This window comes from Alnus glutinosa, chromosome 14 (genome assembly GCF_958979055.1).
Source record: "Alnus glutinosa chromosome 14, dhAlnGlut1.1, whole genome shotgun sequence".
Classification (NCBI taxonomy): domain Eukaryota; kingdom Viridiplantae; phylum Streptophyta; class Magnoliopsida; order Fagales; family Betulaceae; genus Alnus; species Alnus glutinosa.
In genome coordinates, this window is record NC_084899.1 from 7,019,115 (window position 1) to 7,043,943 (window position 24,829).

General features: G+C 41.8%; 1 protein-coding gene across 1 annotated transcript; it reads left to right on the forward strand.

Moving 5' to 3' along the window:
• Positions 1–557: 557 nt before the first annotated feature.
• On the forward strand, positions 558–24,829 carry LOC133857770 (phospholipase D alpha 1-like). The gene is made up of 3 exons (XM_062293114.1): positions 558–818; positions 1,505–3,404; positions 24,255–24,829. Exons 1-3 carry the CDS (start codon positions 603–605, stop codon positions 24,689–24,691), a joined length of 2,553 nt encoding a protein of 850 aa, XP_062149098.1. The 5' UTR covers positions 558–602; the 3' UTR covers positions 24,692–24,829.

Sequence of the window (24,829 nt, forward strand, 5' to 3'; positions counted from 1 at the left end):
AATCATGGAGGGAACAATCTATGTAGGCTGGATTAAAATGCTGGTATGTTACGATCTTAAGTGTTTCACATGGCTTAAGTACAATATTAACCATATGAATATGAGCTCTTGGACACTCTTACTTTGTAAACCAATTTTCAATGGTGAATTCTACCCAAAGTTTGTATCAACGACTATTGGCGGCTGATCTGTTTTGGATCATTGAAAGAGTAAGGGAAAAATCTTCAAAACTGGGAGAAATTTGAACACTGTAATTAATGGGTACACCCAGGTCTACAAGATTGTCACTTTTTTTTTTTCTTCTCCCTGTAATATTGCATGCCACCTGCACTTCTTTTCAGCTAATGGCCGTCTTTCCCGCCACCAACCTGTCGCCTTGGAGGACCTAAGGACTTCCTTTTGTAATCCTTCTGGTATCTCTTAATTATATGGCGTTAATGGAGGTTTACCTAAACCACTACAGCACTATAGACGAAAAAAAAATATATTATTTTCTTCCAACTTCCATTCAACGTTAGCTCTACATTGCTTCTTGGGCTTGAAGTTTAGGAAATGAGCTGGCTTTCCTGTCATCAAGTCAATGTTATTGACTTGTTAAATTCATGATCTGCTTCATCTCCTTCTTCCTAGCTTGTACTTGGGTTTTAAAGTTTTTGTTTAGTTTAATTCTTTTGGTTGCAGCCAAGGAGGTCTGGTCTGTCTGGTTAAGAAAAATAAGCAGATTGATGGCGGAAGTACTGCTGCATGGGACACTTCACGCTACAATCTATGAGGTTGATACGCTTTCTGGCAAAGGTTGCTGCATTTTCATCTGCAAGGTACTTTCAATATTTTTCTCCAAAGTATAGAATTATATGAATTATCTTACCCTTTCCCTTTTTCTTTTTTGAATTTTTGTTTTCCTATCTGGGGTATGTTTAAAAAGTTGAAACAAAAGGTTATTCATCCAAAAGAAAAAGAAAAAGTTAAGGCTATTTTATATTGGACTTCTCTCTCTCTCTCTCTCTCTCTCTCTCTCTCTCTCTCTCTAACATGATAGACATAATGTTGGAAATTTTAATTTTAATGAAAATAGTTTAAAAGCACTTTGTGCTGGTACTAATTTTGCATTCTTCTGTTTATTTCCTTTCATCCGTTTGATTGTCAAGAATACTAGTAAAGAAAAGTAAAGGTGGAGTTCTAGAACTGCATAAACTACGACCATGAAAAAGACTCGCGCGTTTGCTAACGCCTTTTAATTAGGACAGTTTTCTAGCAAAAAAGCAAAAGCATTAACAAATTACTCAACACACAAAATTCTCAAAAATACTTTCACTTTTATGTCACTTCACAATCAAAAAGTAAAAAACACCCCTTGAAAAGCGTTAAGCAAACGAGCCCTTAAACTCTCATTTCCTCTTCCATGCTTCTTGCCAAAATGAGAAGCCTTTTATTTTCATGCCAAGAATTGATTTAATACCTATATATTTGGCTAAACTCATTTGGTCAATGATTTTTCCTGCAGCTAATGGAAAACACAGAAACTAAAAGGTTTGGAAAAGGTGCTTCCAAACTCTATGCAACGATGGATATAGGGAATAATGCTAGAGTTGCCCGTACTAGACTGGTAGAAAATGAACACTCTAATCCCCAATGGTCCGAGTCTTTCCACATATACTGCGCTCACAAGACTTCTTGTATTATTTTCTCTATCAAAGAAGGCAATCACATTGGAGCAAGGGAAATCGGCAGGGCTTATATGCCTGTTGAGGAATTAGTAAATGGAGAAGAAGTAGACAGATGGCTTAAGATCTTGAAAAACAACCATAAACCTCTCCATGGAGGTCCTAAAATCCATGTGAGGTTACAATTTTTTGATGCCACCAGAGAATTTAGCTGGTCTAGAGGGATTAGAAGTCATAAATTCCCAGGAGTTCCTTACACATTCTTTACACAGAGAAATGGTTGCAGAGTTACTCTTTACCAAGATGCTCATATCCCAGACAAATTTATCCCAAAAATTCCTCTTGCTGGGGGTAAGTATTATGAGCCACACAGTTGCTGGGAAGATGTTTTTGATGCCATTTCTAAAGCAAAGCATTTGATATACATTACTGGATGGTCTGTATATACTAAGATCACCTTGGTAAGGGACTTGAGAAGACAAAAGCCTGGAGGAGAGTTGACCCTTGGGGAGCTTCTCAAAAAGAAGGCAAGTGAAGGGGTGAGGGTCCTAATGCTTGTTTGGGATGACAGAACTTCTGTGAAGTTGCTAAAGAAAGATGGAGTAATGGCTACTCATGATGAAGATACAGGAAATTATTTCAATGACACTGGAGTCCACTGCGTTTTATGCCCCCGGAATCCTGACAACAGCGAAAGCATTGTCCAAGACTTGGAGGTTTCCACCATGTTCACTCATCACCAGAAGATTGTGGTGGTGGACAGTGAGATGCCCAATACAAAATTTGAAAAGAGGAGGATTGTGAGCTTTATTGGAGGTATTGATCTCTGTGATGGGAGATATGACACTCCCTTTCATTCCATTTTCAGCACTCTAAACACAGCTCACCATGATGATTTTCATCAGCCCAACTTTGCTGGTGCCTTGATTAAGAAAGGTGGACCTAGGGAACCTTGGCATGACATTCATTGCCGGTTAGAAGGACCTATTGCCTGGGATGTTTTATTCAATTTTGAGCAGAGATGGAGAAAACAGGGCATGAAGGATTTGCTTATTCAATTAAGAGAACTAGATGATGTATTCATAGCCCCATCTCCAGTGATGTATCCAGAAGACCATGAAACATGGAATGTTCAATTGTTTCGATCAATCGACGGAGGAGCCGCCTTCGGCTTCCCTAATGCTCCCGGGGCTGCATTCAGGGCAGGTCTGGTCACTTGGAAGGATAATGTAATTGACAGAAGCATTCAGGATGCATACATCAATGCCATTAGACGAGCAAAGAGTTTCATATACATCGAAAATCAGTATTTTCTTGGAAGCTCATTCTGCTGGGATTCACATGACCTCAAGGTTGAGGATATTGGTGCTGTGCATCTTATTCCAAAGGAATTGTCACTAAAGATTGTTAGTAAGATTGAGGCAGGAGAAAGATTTAGCGTCTATGTTGTCATGCCGATGTGGCCAGAGGGAATCCCAAAGAGTGCATCAGTGCAGCAAATATTAAACTGGCAAAAGAGGACAATGGAGATGATGTACAAAGACATAGTTCAGGCCCTCCAAACCAAGGGGCTTAAGGCAAGCCCGAAGGACTATTTGACATTCTTTTGCCTTGGGAATCGAGAGAGCAAGAGAAGTGGAGAATATGAACCTTCAGAGAAACCAGAACATGATACAGATTACAGTAGAGCTCAGCAAGCCAGGCGCTTCATGATCTATGTTCATGCTAAGATGATGATAGGTAAATTGGTTTATCAATTTTTTCTTTTTTTTTCTTTTTGTTTATGTTGTTTGGTTAAAAATCTTAGAATTCCTTATTACCTAAGTCATTCATTTGGGTTTTAGATTGAAGAATGCTAAAGAAAATTTCAATGCATATAAATTTACATTCATGTTTTTAGTGTAATTTTATGTTAACTCCATATTGTATTAACATATTCCAAAAGATAAAAACACTTAATCTAACTCTTAAGTCTAAGGAGTCTTGTTGTTCATGGAAGGAGAATCATTGCACTTTCTCTGAAAACACCATCACGACCTGTATGTGACAAGCTTCGAAACTAAAAGTATCTTAAGCCACGTTAAGAGAGCTTCACCCTTTCACTGCATTCATAAGAGAAGATTTGGTTTAGGAAGATTTACTTATGCTTGGAAAGATCCAAATACTTCTATGTTCCAACTTACCATTTGTATTTCTTTTCAATATATATAGAGGATCACGAATAGAGCCTCCCATGTTCTTGAGAAAGCTCGGTCATTTTTCTAATCCTTGTTGTTATCTTCTTAAACTTAAGTTTTTAGGATAAGTAGTGATTTATTATGATATTAAAGCAAAAATCATGAGTTTAAACATTATTTCTGTCATTTATTCCCCATTTCAATCAAAATAGTTCACGTGTTGTCTGGTCCCACACGTGAAGAAGGGTGTTAAAGTATTAGTCAAATGTTTAAATTTACCTTTTCCCAAAAGTTTAATAAGTAGACAACATAGATTATCTCATTCAACTCATTCAAATGGACAAGTAGCTTAACCTGAAAACATTGTTCAAAATCTTTGATATGTCATTCAACAAGAAGCTCAAATAGAAGTAACATATTGTTTTGTTATAAATGCATTCAAAATCTCGTTCGAATGGAATGGTAAAATTTGGATGGCATATATATTGAATCTTTAGAAGTGTGTTCAATATGTTGTTCAAATATGACCCAAAAAGTAGATCTCAATTCTATATATATAAGTACAATAGAAGAAACAAACTACAAGCAACAAACATAACGTACAACAACAAAAACCAGGGAAAAAAATAGAACAAAATAAAAGCAAATCAAAAGACATCTAGCACCTCACTGCTCTAGAGGGAAACCATGAAGGTGGAAGTCGAGCGGGAATGCAGCTAACAAAGTTGGGGATTGCGGCTCATGATGGAAAATACCATGAGAAGTACTAACGAGAGAACCTGATAAAACTTAACTCCTAACAAGCTTCCGAGGAAACTGGAGAGACTAAGAGGAATATATAGAACAGTGGCGGAATCTCCTTTTGAGATGGTTAGCTAGCAAAGCTGGGGATTGCGGCTCATGATGGAAAAAACCACGAGGAGTACTAACGAGAGAACCCCATAAAACTTAGCTCTTGACCAGCTTCCAAGGTAACTGGAGAGACTAAGAGGAATATATAGAACAGTGGCGGGATCTCCTTTTGAGATGGTGAGTCTGAAGCCCAATTAAATCGAATTTTGTTGAATCTCAAATCTGAAGAAGATCCAAAGGGACATGGATATGTTACAAGAGACCCATGGTAGTGGTGGCGCGTGTGGTTCACCTGCATCTACATGAGCCATATAGTGGAAGAGATCAGACAGGTGAAGGTGGGGAGAAGACACATGGAAGACAGAGGTGGATGGATGAATGTAAATTTGACCTCCAAAAATCTAAGCAAAAATCAATAAAGGATAAATCAGTCTAAAAAGACTAGTGGTGGAGATGCCAGGAGATGGGGGGAGGAGAATTCTTCCCTCCTCCGAGGCTGGGAGCATGTTGGCTTCTCAGAGAAGACAACTTCTTCACTAGTAGATCTCAATTCTATTATATTTAAATCTTGTTTGAAGGTCGTTAAAACTCAAACTAAATTTTGCAAGTAAGCTTGTTTGAATGGCAATAGCATGTTTGAATCTACCGGCAAGAATTTGAAAACTCTCATGCAGTTTTAATGTTTTTCACAAATTTCTAAAAATTTATATCATTCTCACAATTTATACAAAAGGCTATTTAAAGACTTCTCTTCACATTTCCTTAGAGTTTGAGTAAGAAATAGAAAGAGCCTTGAATATTCTTTGAAAGAGAAGTTAGAGAAATTGTGATATGAAAAGAAAATCATTAAGTGAATTAGTGAAATGAAAAACTAATGAGTGATCTTTCATTGCTTATCATCATGTCTCCTAGAAAACCTTGTTAAAGGTGACCCACAAAACTACAAAACATCATTAAATGTGTTCTACATTATTGTGTGAAATCCAAAGATATTATTCAGACAACGTGTAGAGCTTGTTGAAGAGTCAACATGTGATATCAACGAACAAAATGGATGAGGATCATGGTTGTATTGATAAGTGAACAAGGAAATGTGGGTATATAATATGTGTCTCTAGGTGTTGAGTCAGTCCATAAGTCTCTATGCTAGCCTTGCAAGTTGTTAAAAATCAGAGATAGAAAACGAAGAAGGTATACAACTAAAGAAAAAATTAGTACAAACTGTATGTATTTCGTGATATCTAGTCGATTATATGATGGCGTATTTATACGAGAAAATTGGGAGACATAGTCTCGTGTGAATTATTCTATACATGGAAGATATTTTTTTAAAATGAAGATGATATCCTTTCCTGGAAGCTCAGTAGGCGAGCGACATAATTTCTTATTGGAGCTTCCTTTCTTAGTTGATTTGTGGTAGGTGAGTGAACATTGCTTTGCCTTTCCTTCTTTGTTTAGATTTACTTTCTTAACACTCCCCCTCAAATTGGAGTGAATATTCGTGACACCCAACTTGTCAAGTAGGTGATGAAATTGTGTCGAACCTAGCACTTTAGTAAATAGATCGGCATATTGCTAATTGGTAGGCATGTGGAAAGTTTGATTGTGTCATTCTGTAGGTTTTTCCGAATGAGGTGACAGTCAATCTCTATATGTTTTGTCCTTTCATGGAAGACATGATTGGAAGCGATGTGAATGGCTGCTTTGTTGTCACAATACAATTTTGTTGGTTGTGGAAACAAGATATGAAGGTTTGACAATAGTTGCTTCAGCTAGGTAATTTCACAACAGGTTGAAGACATAGCTATGTATTATGCTTCAGCTGAAGAACGAGATATTATTGTTTGTTTCTTCATTTAACAAGAAATCAATGAACTTCCATGGAGTATACAATATCCAATGACTAAGCGTCAAATATCTTTATAGCATGCCCAGTATGCGTCACTAGAAAGCATGTAATTGCTTATTACTAGTTGTTGATAAGAAGATCTCCTAACTTGTGATTGCTTAAGATACCACAATATTAACTTCCCAACTCGTTGACAATAGGAGGGAAGGTCTACTAGAAGTTCTCCATCTTGTTCGCTGAGTGCTAAATTCTATTCCATGGGAAAACTGGATGAATTGGCACCAAGAAAGCTTGTTTCTTCAAATATTTCTAATGCATATTTTCTCTAAAAGAGCAAAATACCTCTTGCGGAATGGGCCACCTCTATTCCCCCAAGAAACATTTCAGCATACCAAGGTATTTGACCTTGAAGAAATTGCCCAAGTAGGTCTCGAGTTATTGAATTGGTTTTAAGTCGCTTCATGTCGCAATGATGTCATCTACATACACAAAAACTATTGTTATGCCATCCTTATGGAGTCAGATAAACAATGGGTAGTCTGCTTTGGATTGATTGTACCCTGCAATGAGAAGAGTTGAAGAGAGTTTGACATACCATTTTCATGATGCTTGTTTGAGGCCATATAATGATATGTGAATCTTGCAAAATCTAGTCTACCATTTTTGCCCAAATCCATATAGAAGTTGCATATAAACATCTTTAGACTGATAGCCATGGAGGCATTGTTGACATCAAGTTGATGAAGGTGCTAACTAGATGCAGCAAGGGCAAAGAGGGTGCAAACAGTGACCATTTTAGCCACATGGGTAAAAGTTTCGGTAGAGTTAAGAATTTCCCTTTGATTATATCGTTTCGCCACCAGGCAAGCTCTATACTATTCAACATAACCATCAGGGTTGCATTTGACTTTGTATACCATTTACAACCAATGAGTTTCTTCTCATGAGGCAAATGAGTGAGAGACCAAGTGTAAGTGGTCTCAAGAGCATCAATTTTAGTGTGCATGGCATCACGCCACTTGGGATCTTGCCTAGCCTGTGAAAGAATCTTGCTCTTATACAAGGGAAAAAGTAGTTGCAAAAGCACGGTGGGTAAGAGACAACCGAAAATAAGATGAAAAGTGATGTGGGGAATCAGGTGTACCTGAGGAACGCACCATCGCTAATTCAGATGATTAAATAGGTAGCGGTCATAATGGCATCTCCCCAAAATTGGATAGGCATGTTTACTTGAAAAGTAGGGATTGGGATACATTTAGAAGGCGCAGATGTTTGCGTTCAACTAATCCATTATATTGTAGAGTAAAGACGCAAATAGTTTGATGAATGACACCTTTATCAAAGTTAAAAGAAAGGATATCAAATTTGGGGTCATTATCACTACATATGATTTTAACTTTGGTTGAGATATCATTCTCAACAAGATGGATGAATGACTATAAAACGGGTCGAATTTTTGACTTATGGCGGATGAGATAGACCCATGTACACCAAATGTAGTCATCCATAATAGCTAGAAAATAATGAGCTCCAATGGTAGATGGGACACGGTAACTACCCCAAATATCGACATATAATAATTCAAATGATTGTGTGATGAAAATGGAGCTTTGGGCAAAAGGAATGTGTGTTTGTTTAGCTAGAGGACAAACAAGGCATATTTAAGAACAAGAAAATTATGGAATATATTAGAAAGAAGGGACAATATTTTATTTGAGAGATGTCCTAGTCGGCGAAGACAAAGTTGGGAGGTGGATCTCATCACTTAACATCTAGCGGTCTCCATCTTGGTGAAGTTGTATAAGCCATTTTGCTCAATTTCCATCCCAATCATCTTCATCAAACTAAGATCCTGGATGACACAGTAATCAGCATAAAAGATAATTAAGTAATGGAGAGTTTTGCATAGCCGACACGTAGATATCAAGTTAAAATAGAAGGTTGGATTACAAATGACATTAGTTAATACTAAAGAGGATGAAAAGCGAATGGTTCCAATGTGGGTAACTGATGCATAGTACCCATCAGGTAATTGTGCTGTGTGGTTATGAACAAGGATAGAATGGGTCAAAGCAGTGGGAGCACTAACCATGTGGTTAGTGGCACCACTATCAAGGATTCAATGTGTAGATTTGGAAGAGAGAGATGACTTGGAAGGGATGATTTAGTACTACCTACTTCTAGGGTGGGCAATTCGGGTTTACGGGTCGGGTTCGTGTCAACCCGACCGACCCGATTACATAAACGGGTCTGACACGAGCCCGACCCGATTATTAATCGGGTTGTGACATGCGACCCGAACACGACCCAATTAATAATCGGGTAACCCGAACACGACCCGAATGCCCCATCATCATCATCACCTCTGTCCACATCTCTATATCCCCCCTCCCTTACTGCAAAACACTTGATTCCCAATTTCCCATGGCTCAGCTCCCAACTCCTTCCTTCTTCCCCCCATTCACAACTTTCCTCCCATCCCCAAGACAAACCCACGAATTCTCAGCCCCCAGGTTGCGCAAATTTGCGAAGAAAACCTCGTCGGAGTTCACGCCGACCTTGAACATCCCCGATAAGACCGATACATCCGAAAAGCAATCGACTTTCTCCTTGACCTCCCATACCACATTTCCAGACCTTAAATACCAGAACTTGATGTTGCCAAATACTCCTGAAGGCCCGCTTTGAGACCCAGAAACCCGAAACCCAATTCAGTTTTGTGGCCGGTATCACCGAGTCAATATCAGCACCGTAAATCTCACAGTGACTGATCTCGGCCGCCGGACTCAAGCTCTGCAAATCATAAACCATAATCGAATTCGAATTCCTCTGAGCTGATTCGAAGCTCGCGAACAAAAACTCCGGCGACAACCCGATTCCCTGAACAGTCGGGCCCGACCGGGTCACATTCTCCCAATTCAAGCTCTTTCTCAGGAACCCATTTTCTTCCTCTTTTCTTTTTATTTTTTGTGAAAAAAAAAAAAAAAAAAACGGGTCTAATCGTGTCTGGCGGGTCAACCCGCCGCGGGTTGACCCGCCAGACACGATTTTAATCGGGTTGACCCGATTACGACCCGAACCCGATTACAATAAACCCAAACCCTATTTTTCCGTGTCGGGTTCGCGGGTCGTGTCAAAAATTGCCAACCCTACCTACTTCATTGGCCATTGGCTTAGGTTGTTTGGCACTATTGAGGATGGCAAGAAGTTTTTCACATTGCTCAAGGTAAAGGGGAGATTTTGGTAGATGGTCGATCATTAGTGCAAGATGCGTGATAGGCATGAGGTTGTGACTTGGTACCAGGATTTGTATTGCAGTAGCCTGGTGGGAAACTATAGAGATTATATCAATGATCAATGGTGTGGCCCTTCTGACCACAATGATTGCACTTCAGTCGATTCTTCTTGGGTGAACCTAACAATTGTCCTTCCATGGTGGGGGACCACTTTTAGTTGCCACGGCCACGCCTTAAATAATAGATGGGACAGAAATACTATGATGTCATTCCTCCTGAAGGACCAAAGCATATGCTCGGTTAAGGCTATAAACGAGCCAGTATTGCCTATGTGAGCTCGTCTCATTTATACTCGCCTATCAGGCGAGCTGAGTGCCTTATCGAGCACTCGACTCGATATATATATATATATATATATATATATATATATATATATATATATATATATATATATATATATAAAGATTGGTAGCCCCACAACCAAATCAACCATCTCCAATCCCCAAACGACACAATAACACAACCCAAAGGCGGGCAAACGCGTGTAACGGCTGCCCCAACTTGCTTTGTGGCTGAAGACCACCGTGCGGTGGCGCAACCACCACCAACATCCTCGAAAACCCACTAACAATATCCCTCTTCACAACAAGACCATGTAACAAGTGTTATGCAAGACCAGCCCCAAAAACTTTGTTGGCGTGCTGTGCAAGTGTGTTCCATGAGAGCCTCTTCTCAACAAATGAAACAAGAAAGAATGAAGAAGTGCCTTCTTAGAAACAAGAAGAAAGACAGAAAAGACGTGCAATTGGAGTACTATGGAAAGTGGGACATTGGGTCTAATTTCTGAGAAACGCGAGGCTCGGTGAATTAAGTCTGACAGGCGCAAATCTCAACACTTCGTAGCAAGGTATATTGCCTTGCATAATACAGATTATATGTGGCATGGCTTCATACCTGGGTGATAAAGGCTTATGATATCTTCCCAATGTGAAAGGGATTCTTTACAATATGAGGTAGCCTTACCACTATGATGCGCAAAGTACACTAGTTTAGTCTTGATTTGAAATGAAACAATATATATATATATATATATATATATATATATATATATATATATATATATATATTAAAAAAAAAGGTGTAATAAAACTATTACTAGTAAATATGAGCATGACTTTTAATAGCCTATTAAAAAGAAAAGGTGGATCGTGTCATATATTGAGTCGTTGAGGGTTAGTAGTGTTAGTATCATGTGTTGTGGGTGAGTTTGTGTCTAGTGATTTAGTTGTGGTGCGGGCATACATACTATGAAAAATACATGTATGGGATAAAATATCGTAAAAAAAAAATGTTGGTATAAAATATTGCAAAAAAAAAATGTGGTTTCTATATTGACAAGACTAGATTGATTAAAAAAGGAAAAAGAAAGAAATTGTGAGGGAAGGCATTGAAGGCATTTTATGTTATAACTTATTATAGATATAAATTATTGTTAATAATATCGAGTCGCACTAATAAGCGATCTGAATCTTATACGAGTTTGTTCTTGAACTTTAAACGAGCGAGCTGAGTTTTAAACAAGTATGTATCGTTTAATAATCGAGTATAGTTTTATGTCCACGAATAGCTCGTTTAATACACGAGTCGCACTCGAGTTGAGCCCGTGTCAATGTGTGCTAACGGGTAGCTTTGTTCATTTACAGCACTATGCTCGGTAGACAGGAGGTAGAGTTCCCATCAGAAGGGTGTCTTTGTGAACGAAAACATATGACCCATTGGAAACTTCATGGCATAGAGGTACTGTTGGAGCTGCAAAACATATTTCATGGCACTAAAGGAACATGAGGGATTAGGTTGAAGTGTAGATAGTTCATCCCAAAAACTCTTCTGCTTGGTGAAGTATGTTACCAGTGACTGTTAGTCGACTTAACAGCGATTCCCAACTGTTGGCTTAGTCGGTTAAAGGCAGCATATTTCCTACCTTATTTAGTCTATAGAATATATTGTAATTTTGTAGAATTAATTCTTACCTTGTATAGTCCTAATTCTCAGCCTTGTAATACATTCGTAATTCTCTATATAATGGAAGCAACTCTCACGATGAGGGTATTCAGACCAAAACCCTATTTTGACTTGGTATCAAAGCCGCAATTCTTCTCATAGTTTTCTCGGCAGTTTTTTTGTTTTGCTTCTTAGTTGGTTCTCGGCCGTTTTCTTGAAGGTGTTGGTTCTCCATTGGTTTTTGAGCGTTTCTCTGAGGTTCGGATTCTCGGCCGTTTCCTGATGGTTCTGGGTTAGTCTCTTGGTTTGCCGACGATTCTCGGCCGCTCCTGCTTCTAGTGCGTGAACGTGATTTTGCGGTGAGCGAGTTTGGTCTGCACGAAGTATTGTGCGTGGTGCTGTGGTGCGGTGAGTGTGGTATTGTGAGCTAGGTCGCAATAGATAACATTAAGAGACTAAATCTTTTGAAATGGAGTTAAGGAGCCATGACTTTACCATGTTATTGCAATGCATCCATTGTGGAAAATCATTGGAAGAAACAACTGGTGGAAAGAGTGTGCCATCAATGAATCCAAGCTGTTTTTTTTTTTTTTTTTCTTGCTAGAGCCATTAGAATCGCCCATCTCCATGTCTAATAGTTTTTCTCAATGAGAGGTTGAGATAATAACACCACACCTGGATGATCAAAGTGGTGTAAATGGAGATGCTAGTTGGGATCATCAGAAGAAGGTGTGGCATTGAACATAGTTGACAATAAGAAGGATTTTTTTTTTTTGGGAAGTAAACAACCTATCATTTAGTGCTTTGCCTGTCTGTTGACCAGAATGTTAAAAGACTGGTCATTTATTCAAAAGAAAAACTCAGTGGCTTGCTAGCTCCTTGTCATTTTCAATTTTCACACCAAGGGAGATGGAACACACCTTTTCACACTACCAGGCAAAAATTAAAGCATATTCAAGATGCAAACAACAAACATTTTCATACTGCCATGCTAAAATTGCAACACATTCAAGATATAGCTGTTAGAACAGATTCTGGTATGGTAGTTGCTGAATCCGCAGAAAGCGTCTATTTATCCTGCAAAAGAAAAAGTTGCGTCAGGGGAGCCCAACAATCCCACTCCGATACTTTTGTTAGTATTATCTTAAGTGTATATCACTCTTAATCACAATGAGCAATTCGACCCCTACCTGTCTAGTTGTGAGGTATTTATATATGGAATGTTGAGGGTGGTCCGGTTTTCCCATTGGACCACGTGCCAGATCCAGAGAGTTTGTTGGCTACTTGGATCGTGGGATTGTCGTACATGCTCCACGTTCGTTGCCAAGTTGGTCTTTAACGGGCTTGAGATCGTGGAGTCGTGGTTCGTGCTCCAAAATCTAGAACCGGTTCTCAATCGGCTCTAGATCGTGGGGCACCTTCCATAATAATAATTACCATGTGATCGTGGGATATCCTTCATGGTCGCCATAAGGTCGGTTTTTAACCGTCCTTGATTTGTATGTAGAGTCGGCAAATTACCGACTCTGGGCATGACAACTTCGGCAATTTGCTGTTGGTCTTAATGGGCCAAGATGCTGGCCCATTGGGCAGAATCGGTATTATTTCGTAACAGTTACCCCCCAATTCCTTTTGCATGAAGTAGTCTCGGTGAAAGGAATTTCCTTACGCGATTATGCTGGGCTTAAATGTGAAATATGCTAACTCGCTTTGTTGGAAAGCACTGGGAAATTTTTCAATGCAAAATTTTGAAATTCAATTTTTTTTTTGAATTTAAGCGCCCTTGGAAACGAAAGCATCCGAAGTGATGACTTTGGTCATGATGAGATTCGGAATCTGTTGTCAGATCGGTTCATATTCTCGCACGGCGCGGACATTATTAGGTTGATTCGAGCTTCTCATGTCGTGTGTAGTCACGCTCGTTAGACTTTTGGCCGTGGAAGTTATTTCACGCGCTGAGACGCGCATGTGGCTCGTCTTTCGAGGCCAGTTGTACGCCTGACGGTTACAAAACTTTTAACTCGGCACATTCAATGAACGTCTTTTCAGCTTCCTAGTGAAGGACTATATAAACCCCCATCCCTCATTTTTACTTTTCATCATTCACTGTTCTGTAAAAAACCTCTGAGTTTTCCTGCGAGGATTCCGGCCAATCTTTTTCTATTTCTCGATCCTTTTCAAACTATTGACCGGCTTCCTTCAAACTTTTGGCTGATCTCCTTCATACTTTTGTTTGATTTCTATGGCTTCGGATTTTGATTTTGATGGTGCTCCCGTCAGTGGTGGCCCGAATCTCGTTCCTCGTGAGAATAGGTTTAGGCCTCTGATTCTGGCTTCTGAGGAAGGTCGCCTCCGTTAGAGCTATAATATCTCGGACTCCGTGACTCTCCACTTTCAGAAGCCCGATCAACTTTCCATCGCAGGCGGAGACGTGGCAATCACCGAGCGAATGCTGATGGCCGGATTTCGATTCCTTTTCACAGGGATAGCCAGGGAACTGCTAGTGCAGCTAGGGGTGGCTCCATCTCAGGAAAAACCAAAAGGATGAAGATATCTGTTTGCTTCTTTCGACCTTTGAAGGATCAAGCTTTAGAAGAGGATATCTGTAGCCAAGTTCCTCACAATTTACCGAGCTGGTTTTTGAAGAGACGGTACGGTAGAGTTCACCGTTCGCAAGAAACCGTCCTTTATCTATCTGACTTGGAGATATTCTAACAACAAAGAATGGAAGGAGCAAATCTTCAGAGTCTCCGGCCAGTGGGAGAGAGCTGAGTCCTCAACGTCCTCGGACCAAAGGATACCACGGGACTGGGCCCGCATGAGAGTTGGGGCTGCCAAAGTCCCCGAGCTAACTGATGAATAGGTTGATAATGTCGATGCCATGCTTGCCTTTACGAAGGCTACGCCCGCTGAAGAGGAGTCGGTAGTGCTGGACTTCGACCACCTCGTGACAAATGAGAATATGCGAAATATTCTTGCTTACGACATCCCTGTTTTCGATCTTCCTTTCTTGAAGGTGAGGAAGGGTAAATCCTAGAAACTGAAGGAAGATCCCGTGCCTGGTACCCGGAAGGGTAAGGAAAAGGTTTCCGAGGGATCGAAGAAGTCTAAGGAGCAGGAAAAGGCTCCAAAAACTGTCAAGAAGCTTCTTGCTGACGCCCAATGAATCGGTGCCGAGCAGGAAGCTAAAGCCAAGAAAGCGGCAGAGAAGAAAACTGCTGAGCTGAAGGCTGCCGAGAAATTGGCGGGAAAATCAAAGGCTTCCCAAGAAAGGCCCTAGTTGGGCAAAGAGCCTGCGGGGGAGCCTGTTAAGAAAAAACCAAGAATTGAGGCGGCACGATTGTATCTTAAATCAATTGGTTCGGCGGTTAAGGGTATTCCCATTCGCTTTGAACCCTTGTCGATGGTCACCTTCGAATATTCACTTCGGAGTGCCGAGGAGGAGGCTGCGCCTCATCACCCGTCATTAGGCCGAGTACCAATGCTCCGCGATGAGGATGTGCTCAGTACGCAGCCTGCGAGTCAGGATGTGACTCTTCCGTCCATGGTTGGGGAAGAAGTGGCTCAGACTGCCCTTCCTGAAAGTGGTTTGGCCCTACCCGAGTTGCTGATTACACAGGTAGAAACCGAGGTCGAGACCCGTCAAATATCGCAGCCGGAAGTGGCCACTAAGGTTGGTGATGATGCGGGATCCATCAGGGCCGAAGCTGATAGCGCGGTCGTCGGGGCAAGTAACAGGCCCTCAGTTTGTCCTGTGGTCGAGGAGGCAGAGCTGAGTTGTAGCAGGCCCTTTGTCGAACTTAGGACCGATCAGGTCGAGCCAACGACAGGGTCTACTTACGATTCCATCGGGTTTTTTAGGCCAGCCTGGGAATACGAATATGACGAGGCCTCACTCGAAGAGCGCTTGGCTAGGCCGATTATGGATGCAATACAGGCTCTGACCCCGGCCGATTACTTAGGGCAAAGTACCGCTGGGTGCATTCCAACCGAGGATATGATTGCTTCATTAGTCCGACTACAGACCATGGTGAGTTTATTCTGATCTCTTTCTCCCTTTTTTTTTTTTAACCTTTTCTTTTCTCCGCAGCAATTGGTGGATACCATTGTACTGTTCGACCAGCACAGGAGTTTCCACCTGGACCAGGCTCCGGTCATAGCCGGACTTCAGCAGCGGATTTCCGAGCTTGAGCTCGAGTTGGCTCGGAGACAATCTCTTGAATCGGAGGTGGCCAGGCTGAATAAGCTTCTTGCCGAGTGAGAGTCGGAATTGGCCAAACATAATGAGTTGGTTGCTAACGCCGAGCTCAGGCGAAATGCGGCCGCGAAAACCAGCCGAGGATTATTTGCCCAGCTGGATGCGAGGACCCGTGAGATGTTTGCACTTAAGACTCACACTGATAATGTTGAGGTGAAGTATTCGGCTACATCATGCAGTAATACAACGTTGTGGGCCGATCTGAGCGCTGCGACAGTACAAAGGAAAATTGCCGAACAAGCTCGGCGGAATGCCGAAGATGCTCAAAAAGCCGCTGAGGAGAAGCTAAAAGAGGTTGAATCGGGCTCACAAGTGGCTCAGGCAGATTTACAAGAGGCGAAATCCAAGTGTCATGAGCTTTGGAAGAAGTCCAAGCACTATAAATCGAAGGCTACTTGCTACAAAGCGAGGGCAGATCGGTTTCATAGTCAAATTCTGGCATTCACCAAGGTTCGGGATCAAACTTGGGTTAACGGATTTAGCTAGGGTTTTGATTCCCTTAAAGAATTTGTGCTTAACCCTTCGACGCATTCCCCAAATTTTGCCGAGCTGAACAATACTGACTTTATGGATGTTCCCGAGCAAGCTATCTTAGAGCTGAGGGGAATAGGCCGAGACTTGATTCCCAATGTCCTGGATTTGGTTGGTGAAGACGCCGAACCTGTTGGTGAGGTTACTGAGCCTGCGGATTTAAACGCTTCGACTGAGGCCGTTGATATTGAGGCTTCTGCTGCTCAAGTTTCCGGAGAACTGAATACCGAGAAACTTTAGTTTTTTTTTTTTTTTTTTTTTTAAGCTTCGGCGTTTCTGTAAGACTTTGCAATTTTATTTTATTTTTTTATATATTTATGGCATTCAGCATTTTTGCACAAAATTTATGTTGGTGTTGTACCTTTTGTTTTGTTTTGTTATATATATATATATATATATATATATATATATATATATATATATATATATATATATATATGGTACTAGTACCGTCTAAGTTTTACACTTAGCCAATTTTGGCTAAGTGTAGATTTTGGTATATCTAGTACCGTCTAAGTTTTACGCTCAAAATTTTTCCGACTTGAACCCCCTCAACGTGGCTCAAGTCTCAGAATTTTTCCGACTTGAATCCCCTCAACGTGATTCAAGTCTCAGAATTTTTTCGACTTGAACCCCCTCAATGTGGCTCAAGTCTCAGAATTTCTCCGACTTGAATCCCCTCAACGTGATTCAAGTCTCGGCTCGAATCCCCTCAACGTGATTCGAGTCATATAATTTGCGAACGTTGTCTATGGATTTAATATGCTGTCTGAATCTGCATTTTATTGATAGACGATAAAGTTTAAAAACAAGCAGATTACATATAATATTTCCGGAGATGCTTGGCATTCCATGGTCTTTGCAGCTTCTTCCCGTTTGTATCTTCAAGATGGTATGCTCCTTTTGGGTTGTTTTTAATAACTCGGAATGGTCCTTCCCAGACTGGCCCCAATTTCCATTCTGTGGGGTCTTTAGCTGCCGAAGTTATCCTCCGAAGCACCCAATCACCAGTATTGAACGATCGGGGCTTTACTTTTTTGTTATAATACTGAGCTACTTTTGCTTTATAAGCAGAAGTTTTGACTCTTGCTTCTTCTCGTTTTTCTTCCAAAAGATCAAAGTGCAGCTTTAATCCTTCACTGTTGAATCCGGGATTATAATGTTGAATGCGAAAACTCGGGGAACCTATTTCGACTGGGATCACTGCTTCGACTCCGAATGCTAGTGAGTAGGGAGTTTCGAAAGTTGCCGAGCTGGTTGTTGTTCGGTACGACCACATGACTTCCGGCAAATATTCCACCCATCCTCCCTTACGCTTCGGGAGTTTTTTCTTTAATATCTTCACCAGAGTTTTGTTTGTTGCTTCGACCTGCCCATTTGACTGAGGGTGATATACCGACGAGAAAAATGTCAGATTTTGAGCTCGGCACACCACTCCTGGAATGGTTTGCAGTCAAAATGCGTTCCATTGTCAGTTACTAAGGCGTAAGGTATCCCAAATCTACATATGATTGCCTTCCAGAGGAAATTTTTGATTGCCCCGCTTGTGATAGTCATTAAAGGCCCCGCTTCTACCCAAATGGTGAAGTAATCTACTGCGACCACTAGAAACCTGCAATTCCCTTTTCCTGTGGGCAAGGGCCCTACAATGTCAACCCCCCATTTGGCAAACGACCATGGTGAAGAAACCGAGCTGAGTTCTGCTGGGGGGTTTGTTTGTAACTTCGCAAACCTTTGGCACTTGTCACACCTTCGGACCATCTCCATTGATTCTTGATTCATTGTTGGCCAATAGTAGCCAGCTTGTACAGCCTTGTGTGCTAATATTCTTCCTCCCGAGTGACTGCCGCAGACTCCCTCATGAATTTCCTTTAATACATACTCGGCCTCAGTCGTTGAGAGGTATTTCAGGAGTGGGAGTGTATAGCCTCGGCGATATAGAATTTCACCGACGAGAGTATACCATGCTGACTGCATCCGGATCTTCCAAGCTTCTTTTTTATCATTTGGCAGTTGCCCATTCTTCAGATATTTAATCACATTTCTTGCCAATTCGGGAATTTCGTAGGTATCACCGATCTGCATCACCGATCTTGGGTCATCCACAAAAGGCTTGTCCAGAATGATTATCCAATAATTCAACGCCGAAATCTTTTCGTCCGTTGCCGAACCTAGCCGAGCTAGTGCATCGGCTCGTTCGTTTTCAGTTCTCGGGATATGTGTGACCACCACTCGTTCAAAGCGGTCCCAGAAACCCAAAACCTTGGCAAGGTATTTTATCATTTTTTCTCCTTTGGCCTCAGATCCACCTTGGATGTAACCGACAACCACCCGTGAGTCGCTCCGGACTTCGAGGTTTTTTGCCCTAAGATGTTCTGCTAGGCTGAGACTTGCTATTACTGCTTCGTACTCTGCCTCATTGTTTGTGGTCGGAAAGTCTAATTTCAATGCCACTGCAATTTCTTCCTTATCCGGGACTTCATGGATGACCCATCGACATACGCTATTCACGCTTCTTTTTCAAGCGTTTCTTGACCTTCGGGGAGATTGTTGAATTCTGCAATAAAGTCTGTCAGAACTTGAGCCTTGATGGTGGTTCTCGGATGGAATTCTAGGTCAAATTCTCCGAGTTCCACGGCCCAATTTACCAACCTACCTAAGAGGTCGGGCTTTTGCAATACTTTCTTCAAAGGATACTCTATGAGCACCCTTATAGCATGTGCTTGGAAGTATGGTCTCAACCTCCGAGCTGAAGTGATGAGGGCGAAGGCCAACTTCTCAATCCAGGGATACCTTCCTTCGGCTCCGTGTAACACCCTACTGGTGAAATATACTGGTTTTTGCAATCCGAACTCTTCTCGGACTAAGACCGAGCTGACAGCTAATGGCGACACTGCTAGGTATAGGTAAAAAATTTTCCCTTCTTCTGGCGAGCTCAAGAGTGGTGGGTTGGCTAGGTATTCTTTTAACTGGCCAAAAGCCTCTTCACACTCGTTGCTCCAAACAAACGTCTTCCGAAGTATCTTGAAGAAGGGCAAACATTTATCCGTTGATCAGGAGATGAACCAATTTAAGGCTGCAATTCTCCAGGTCAATTGCTGCAGTTGTTTTGTTGTACAGGGAGCTTGCATTTCCAGCACAGCTCGAACTTTTTCTTGATTTGCCTCGATTCCTCTACTCAAGACCATGAACCCCAGGAATTTACCTGACGAGATGCCGAAGGCACATTTCTCCAGGTTTAACTTCATTTGATATCTCCTTAGTGTGTTAAAAGTTTCTTCGAGATCAGCCAGATGGCTGATTGCTTTCCGGCTCTCCACTAGCATGTCATCCACATATACTTCTACATTCCTCCCGATCTGGTCCCTGAACATTCTGTTGACTAGCCTTTGGTAGGTTGCACTGGCATTCTTCAAACTGAAAGGCATCATATTGTAGCAATATAACCCTCGATCAGTAATGAAGGAAGTTTTCTCTTCATCGAGCTCACTCATGTGGATCTGATTATACTACGAGAATGCATCCAAAAAACTTAGGAGCTCATGCCCCGAGGTGGAGTCGATTAGGACATCCATCCGGAGGAGAGGGAAACTATCTTTTGGGCACGCCCTGTTGAGGTCGGTGAAATCCACGCACATTCTCCATTTCCCGCTTGACTTTTTCACCAAGACAACGTTGGCCAGCCATTGAGGGTAGTCCACCTCTCGGATAAAACTGGCTTTCAATAGTCTCTCCACTTCTTCATGTATGGCTTGGTTTCTTTCTGGAGCAAAGTTTCTTCTTTTTTGCTTTACGGGTCGATAGTTTGGGTTGACATTTAGCCTATGTGAGATTACCGAAGGATCAATTCCTGGCATATCATCATGGCACCAGGCGAACACATCAGTATTACTTCGAAGAAAAGCTACCAAGGATTCTTTGATCTCTGAGACAACAAAGATCTGACCCTAACTCTTCTCTCTTTACCCCCTACTTCAAATTCTTCCATCTCCTCAATTGGTTCTCCCGGTTGTAATTGCTTTGCTCGCCTCTCTTCTCGCAATTACCCCGTGAAGGGGCTCCTTTCATCGTTACGTTGTAGCACTGGCGTGCCACGCCCTGTTCTCCCCTTACTTCCTCAACCCTTCTCTCGGTCGGGAATTTGATCTTCAGGTGTGAAGTGGAAGTGATCGCCTTCAGATCGTTGAGGGCTGTTCTTCCAAGGATCGCATTGTAGGCCGAGGGTCTATCGATCAACAAAAACTTAACCATGATAGTTTTTGTGGTCGGATAATCCCCAGCAGTTACAGGGAGTTCAATAGACCCAACCGGCTTGACTTGCTCCCCGGCAAACCCCACCAAAGGGCAGATAGCCGGGATCACCTTTTTCGGATTAATCTCCATGTTCCGAAAAGCCGACCAATATAGGATATCAGCCGAGCTTTCATTATCGATTAAGATTCGGTGGTTAGCTACCTGCAGCGTGACCACGATTGCATCGGTATGAGGAAGCGAGACTCCCGCATAGGCTTCATCTAAAAACCCCACCACCATGGACTCCCTTCGGTGGGATTTACAGGGTCTTTCGATGGTCATAACCTCATGATGCTTCTGGTGCCGAGCGTAGGCCTTCCTATCAGCACTCATTTCTCCTCCACCGCAAAAGCCTCTGAATATGGTTCGGATGTCGGTGATGACCTGTTCATTCCATGGGTCATGACCTCGTGCCCCTCTGCTTTTGCTTCTGCTTCTGTCTCGTCGAGGTTCCTCCCGACGGGGTTCCTCCCTTCTTCTTTCCCGACGATTTTCCCGGTGCTTCTGAGGGGATTGATCCCTGTGTCTCGGCTCTTGGTCCTGATGCCCCCGAGACTCTTGATTCTACCGAGGCTGGCCCTGGTTGTCTACTATGAAATGGAGTAGTTTTTCATTTTTGATGAACTTCTCAATCAAGATTCTGAGATTTCTGCACTCCTCAGTGAAATGGCCTCGAGCATCATGAAACGCGCAGAATTTGTGGGGATAAGGCCTTTCGTACTGCGGGTCCCTCTTGATCTCCAGCAATACTTCGTTAATGGGAGAGTTCAAAGGAGTCCACTTATCTATAGAAAATTGGTAATACTTCGCAGGCTCCGTTGCTTTTTTCGGTCCGTTTTTCCTCCTTTTGGGTTTTTTCTTTCTTCTCGGGATTGCTTGCCTCCAAAATCTTCTGTTTTTAGGACTCCCTCAGAGCAGCGAGGATTTCCTCCTGGTTTACATACTTCTCAATCACGTCCGTGAGGTCGGCCAAATTCTCAGGATGATTGAGAGCAATTTCAGACATCAGAGGCCCTTCCACCTGTAATCCTTGGTAAAGAGCAGCATAAACCATTTCCTCAGTTGGATTATCAACTGTGAGCTTGGCTTGATTGAACCGGACCACATAATCCTTCAAAGACTCGTCTTCCTTTTGGTGCATCGCCATCAGTTGACCGGACGGTTTCTTCCGTTTGCATCCAACCAGGAATTGAGTTACGAATTTCTGTCTGAGGTCCTCAAAACTTGTGACGGAACTCGGTGGGAGTTTCCGGAACCAGTCTCGGGCAGAACCGGACAGGGTGAGTGGGAATGCTCGGCATGCTAGCTCCTGCTGAGTCCCCTGCAGATCCATATGCGTCTTGTAATTGTCCAAGTGCTCGGTAGGATCTTCAACCCCAGTATAAGTTTGAATGGTCAGAATTTTGAATTTTTTCAGAAGTTGGATTGCCAGAATATGCTCGGTAAATGGGGAAGACCTGTTCAAGAGCCTGTCTACTCGAGAAACTTTCCCCTTGCTTTTCTGTTGGATTTCAAGGTGCGGCTGGTTATACTTTTCTTCGTACTTCTCATTGAGCCTTCTTTCTTCATATCAAGGATTCACCACATCTTCACTAGGAAGAGGGTTCGCGACTCCTTCAGCCCGCCGAGATCGGTTTTCAAGTTGAGTTCTTTCTGTGACCCTTCTACTCTCCCTATCTTCCTCCTCTTGGGTGTTGCTTTCTCCTTCTTCATGCCCTCCAGGTACTTCAGGGACTCGTCCATCCGCCAATCGCCTCTGTAGACGGAGGTTTTGTTGAGTTAGGACTTCCATGTCCCTAGACATTTGGGCTATTCGAGCCTCCATCTCAGCCGTATTTGGATGAGACCTGCCCCCCACCTCGTTGCAGAGGTTATTTGCTCCTGAGGCCGTGGCTCTGGTTCGTACCATTTCAGATAATATATTTTTTTTTTTTTGCGTAGTAAACGATGCACACTCGCTAATCGTTTCCCACAGATGGTGCCAATCTGTTAGAACAGATTCTGGTATGGTAGTTGCTGAACCCTCAGAAAGCGTCTATCTATCCTGCAAAAGAAAAAGCTGCGTCGAAGGAGCCCGACAATCCCACTCTGATGCTTTTGTTAGTATTATCTTAAGTGTATATTACTCTTAATCACAATGAGCAATTCGACCCCTACCTGTCTAGTTGTGAGGTATTTATATATGGAATGTTGAGGGTGGTCCGGTTTTCCCATTGGACCACGTGCCAGATCTAGAGCGTTTGTTGGCTACTTAGATCGTGGGATTGTCATACATGCTCCACGTTCGTTGCCAAGTCGGTCTTTAATGGGCTTGAGATCGTGGAGTCGTGGTTCGTGCTCCACGATCTAGAACCGGTTCTCAATCGGCTCTAGATCGTGGGGCACCTTCCGTAATAATAATTACCATGTGATCGTGGGATATCCTTCATGGTCGCCATAAGGTCGGTTTTTAACCGTCCTTGATTTGTATGCAGAATCGGCAAATTACCGACTCTGGGCATGACAGCTTCGGCAATTTGTTGTTGGTCTTAATGGGCCAAGATGTTGGCCCATTGGGCAGAATCGGTATTATTCCGTAACAACAGCCTACCAAAAGTTTTCACACTGTAGCACATTCAATGTGCACGTGAGCTAGTCACCGACATGTGTAATTCTATGGAACTGTGTGATACTCTTGAAATAGAGGAGTGTGCCTTTAAAGATTGCATATACGCTTTGATACCATGTTAGAAATCAAAGATAGAAAACGAAGAAGGGAAACAACTAAAGAAAACTTTATACAAACTGTATGTATTTCTTGATATTCAATTGATTACACATGAGGTACTTATGCAAAAAAAATTGCGAGACATAATCCCGTGTGAATTATTCTATACATGGAAGATATTTTTGTAAAAGAAAGATGTTATCCTTTTTCTACAATCTCGGTTGGTGAGTGAATATTGCTAGCTTTCGCTCTTTGTTGAGATTTCCTTCCTTAACTTAAGTCTTGTACTTGTAAATTTCTAGTACAAATATCATCTGAACTAGACTAGGTCTTGTGATTTTTCTGGTTTAGGTTTTCCACATAAGAGAAATCTATGGTGTGCAGATTTCTTCTTTAAACGATTATAGTGATAATTGTTTGTGTTTAATATATGATACTTTTCCATTGATCATTCTATGTGTTGGAGTATGTGCATTAATCTTAAATATATGATATTGTTGATTTTCGCCATGTACTTGTTCTAGATTGAGTAGCATATGGGATGTTCTTGAATGTTTGGCAAATACTTTTTAATTTTTTTGAATATAATCGAGAAGATCTATTCATCCCCTTTAGATCAAATATATGACTATATGACTCATTGTATGGCAAACATTTGTAATATTGATAATGCCTGCATTTTGCAGTTGATGATGAATACATAATTATTGGATCTGCGAATATCAATCAGAGGTCAATGGATGGTGCGAGGGATACAGAGATTGCCATGGGAGCCTACCAACCATTTCACCTAGCCGCTAGGCATCCGGCTAGAGGCCAAATCCATGGCTTTCGAATGGCATTGTGGTACGAGCACTTAGGCATGCTACATAACTCCTTCACTCAACCAGAGAGCGTGGAATGTATCCAAAAAGTAAACCAGATTGCCACAGACTACTGGGATCTCTACTCCAGTACTGAGACACTAGAGCATGACTTGCCTGGCCATTTGCTCACTTATCCTATTAACATTACTGAAAATGGAGAGGTCACAGAGCTACCTGGGACAGGATTCTTCCCAGACACCAAGGCCAAAGTTCTTGGATCCAAGTCTGATTTGCTTCCTCCAACTCTCACCACTTAATTGTCTTCCCTTAATTATTTAATAAATAAACTAGTTCTTGTTTATCTTAGAATTCACTGTACCATGAGTGATTGTTACATGCCTTTTGAAATTACAAATAACACTTTTACTATAATATGGTTTATATAATTGGTTCAA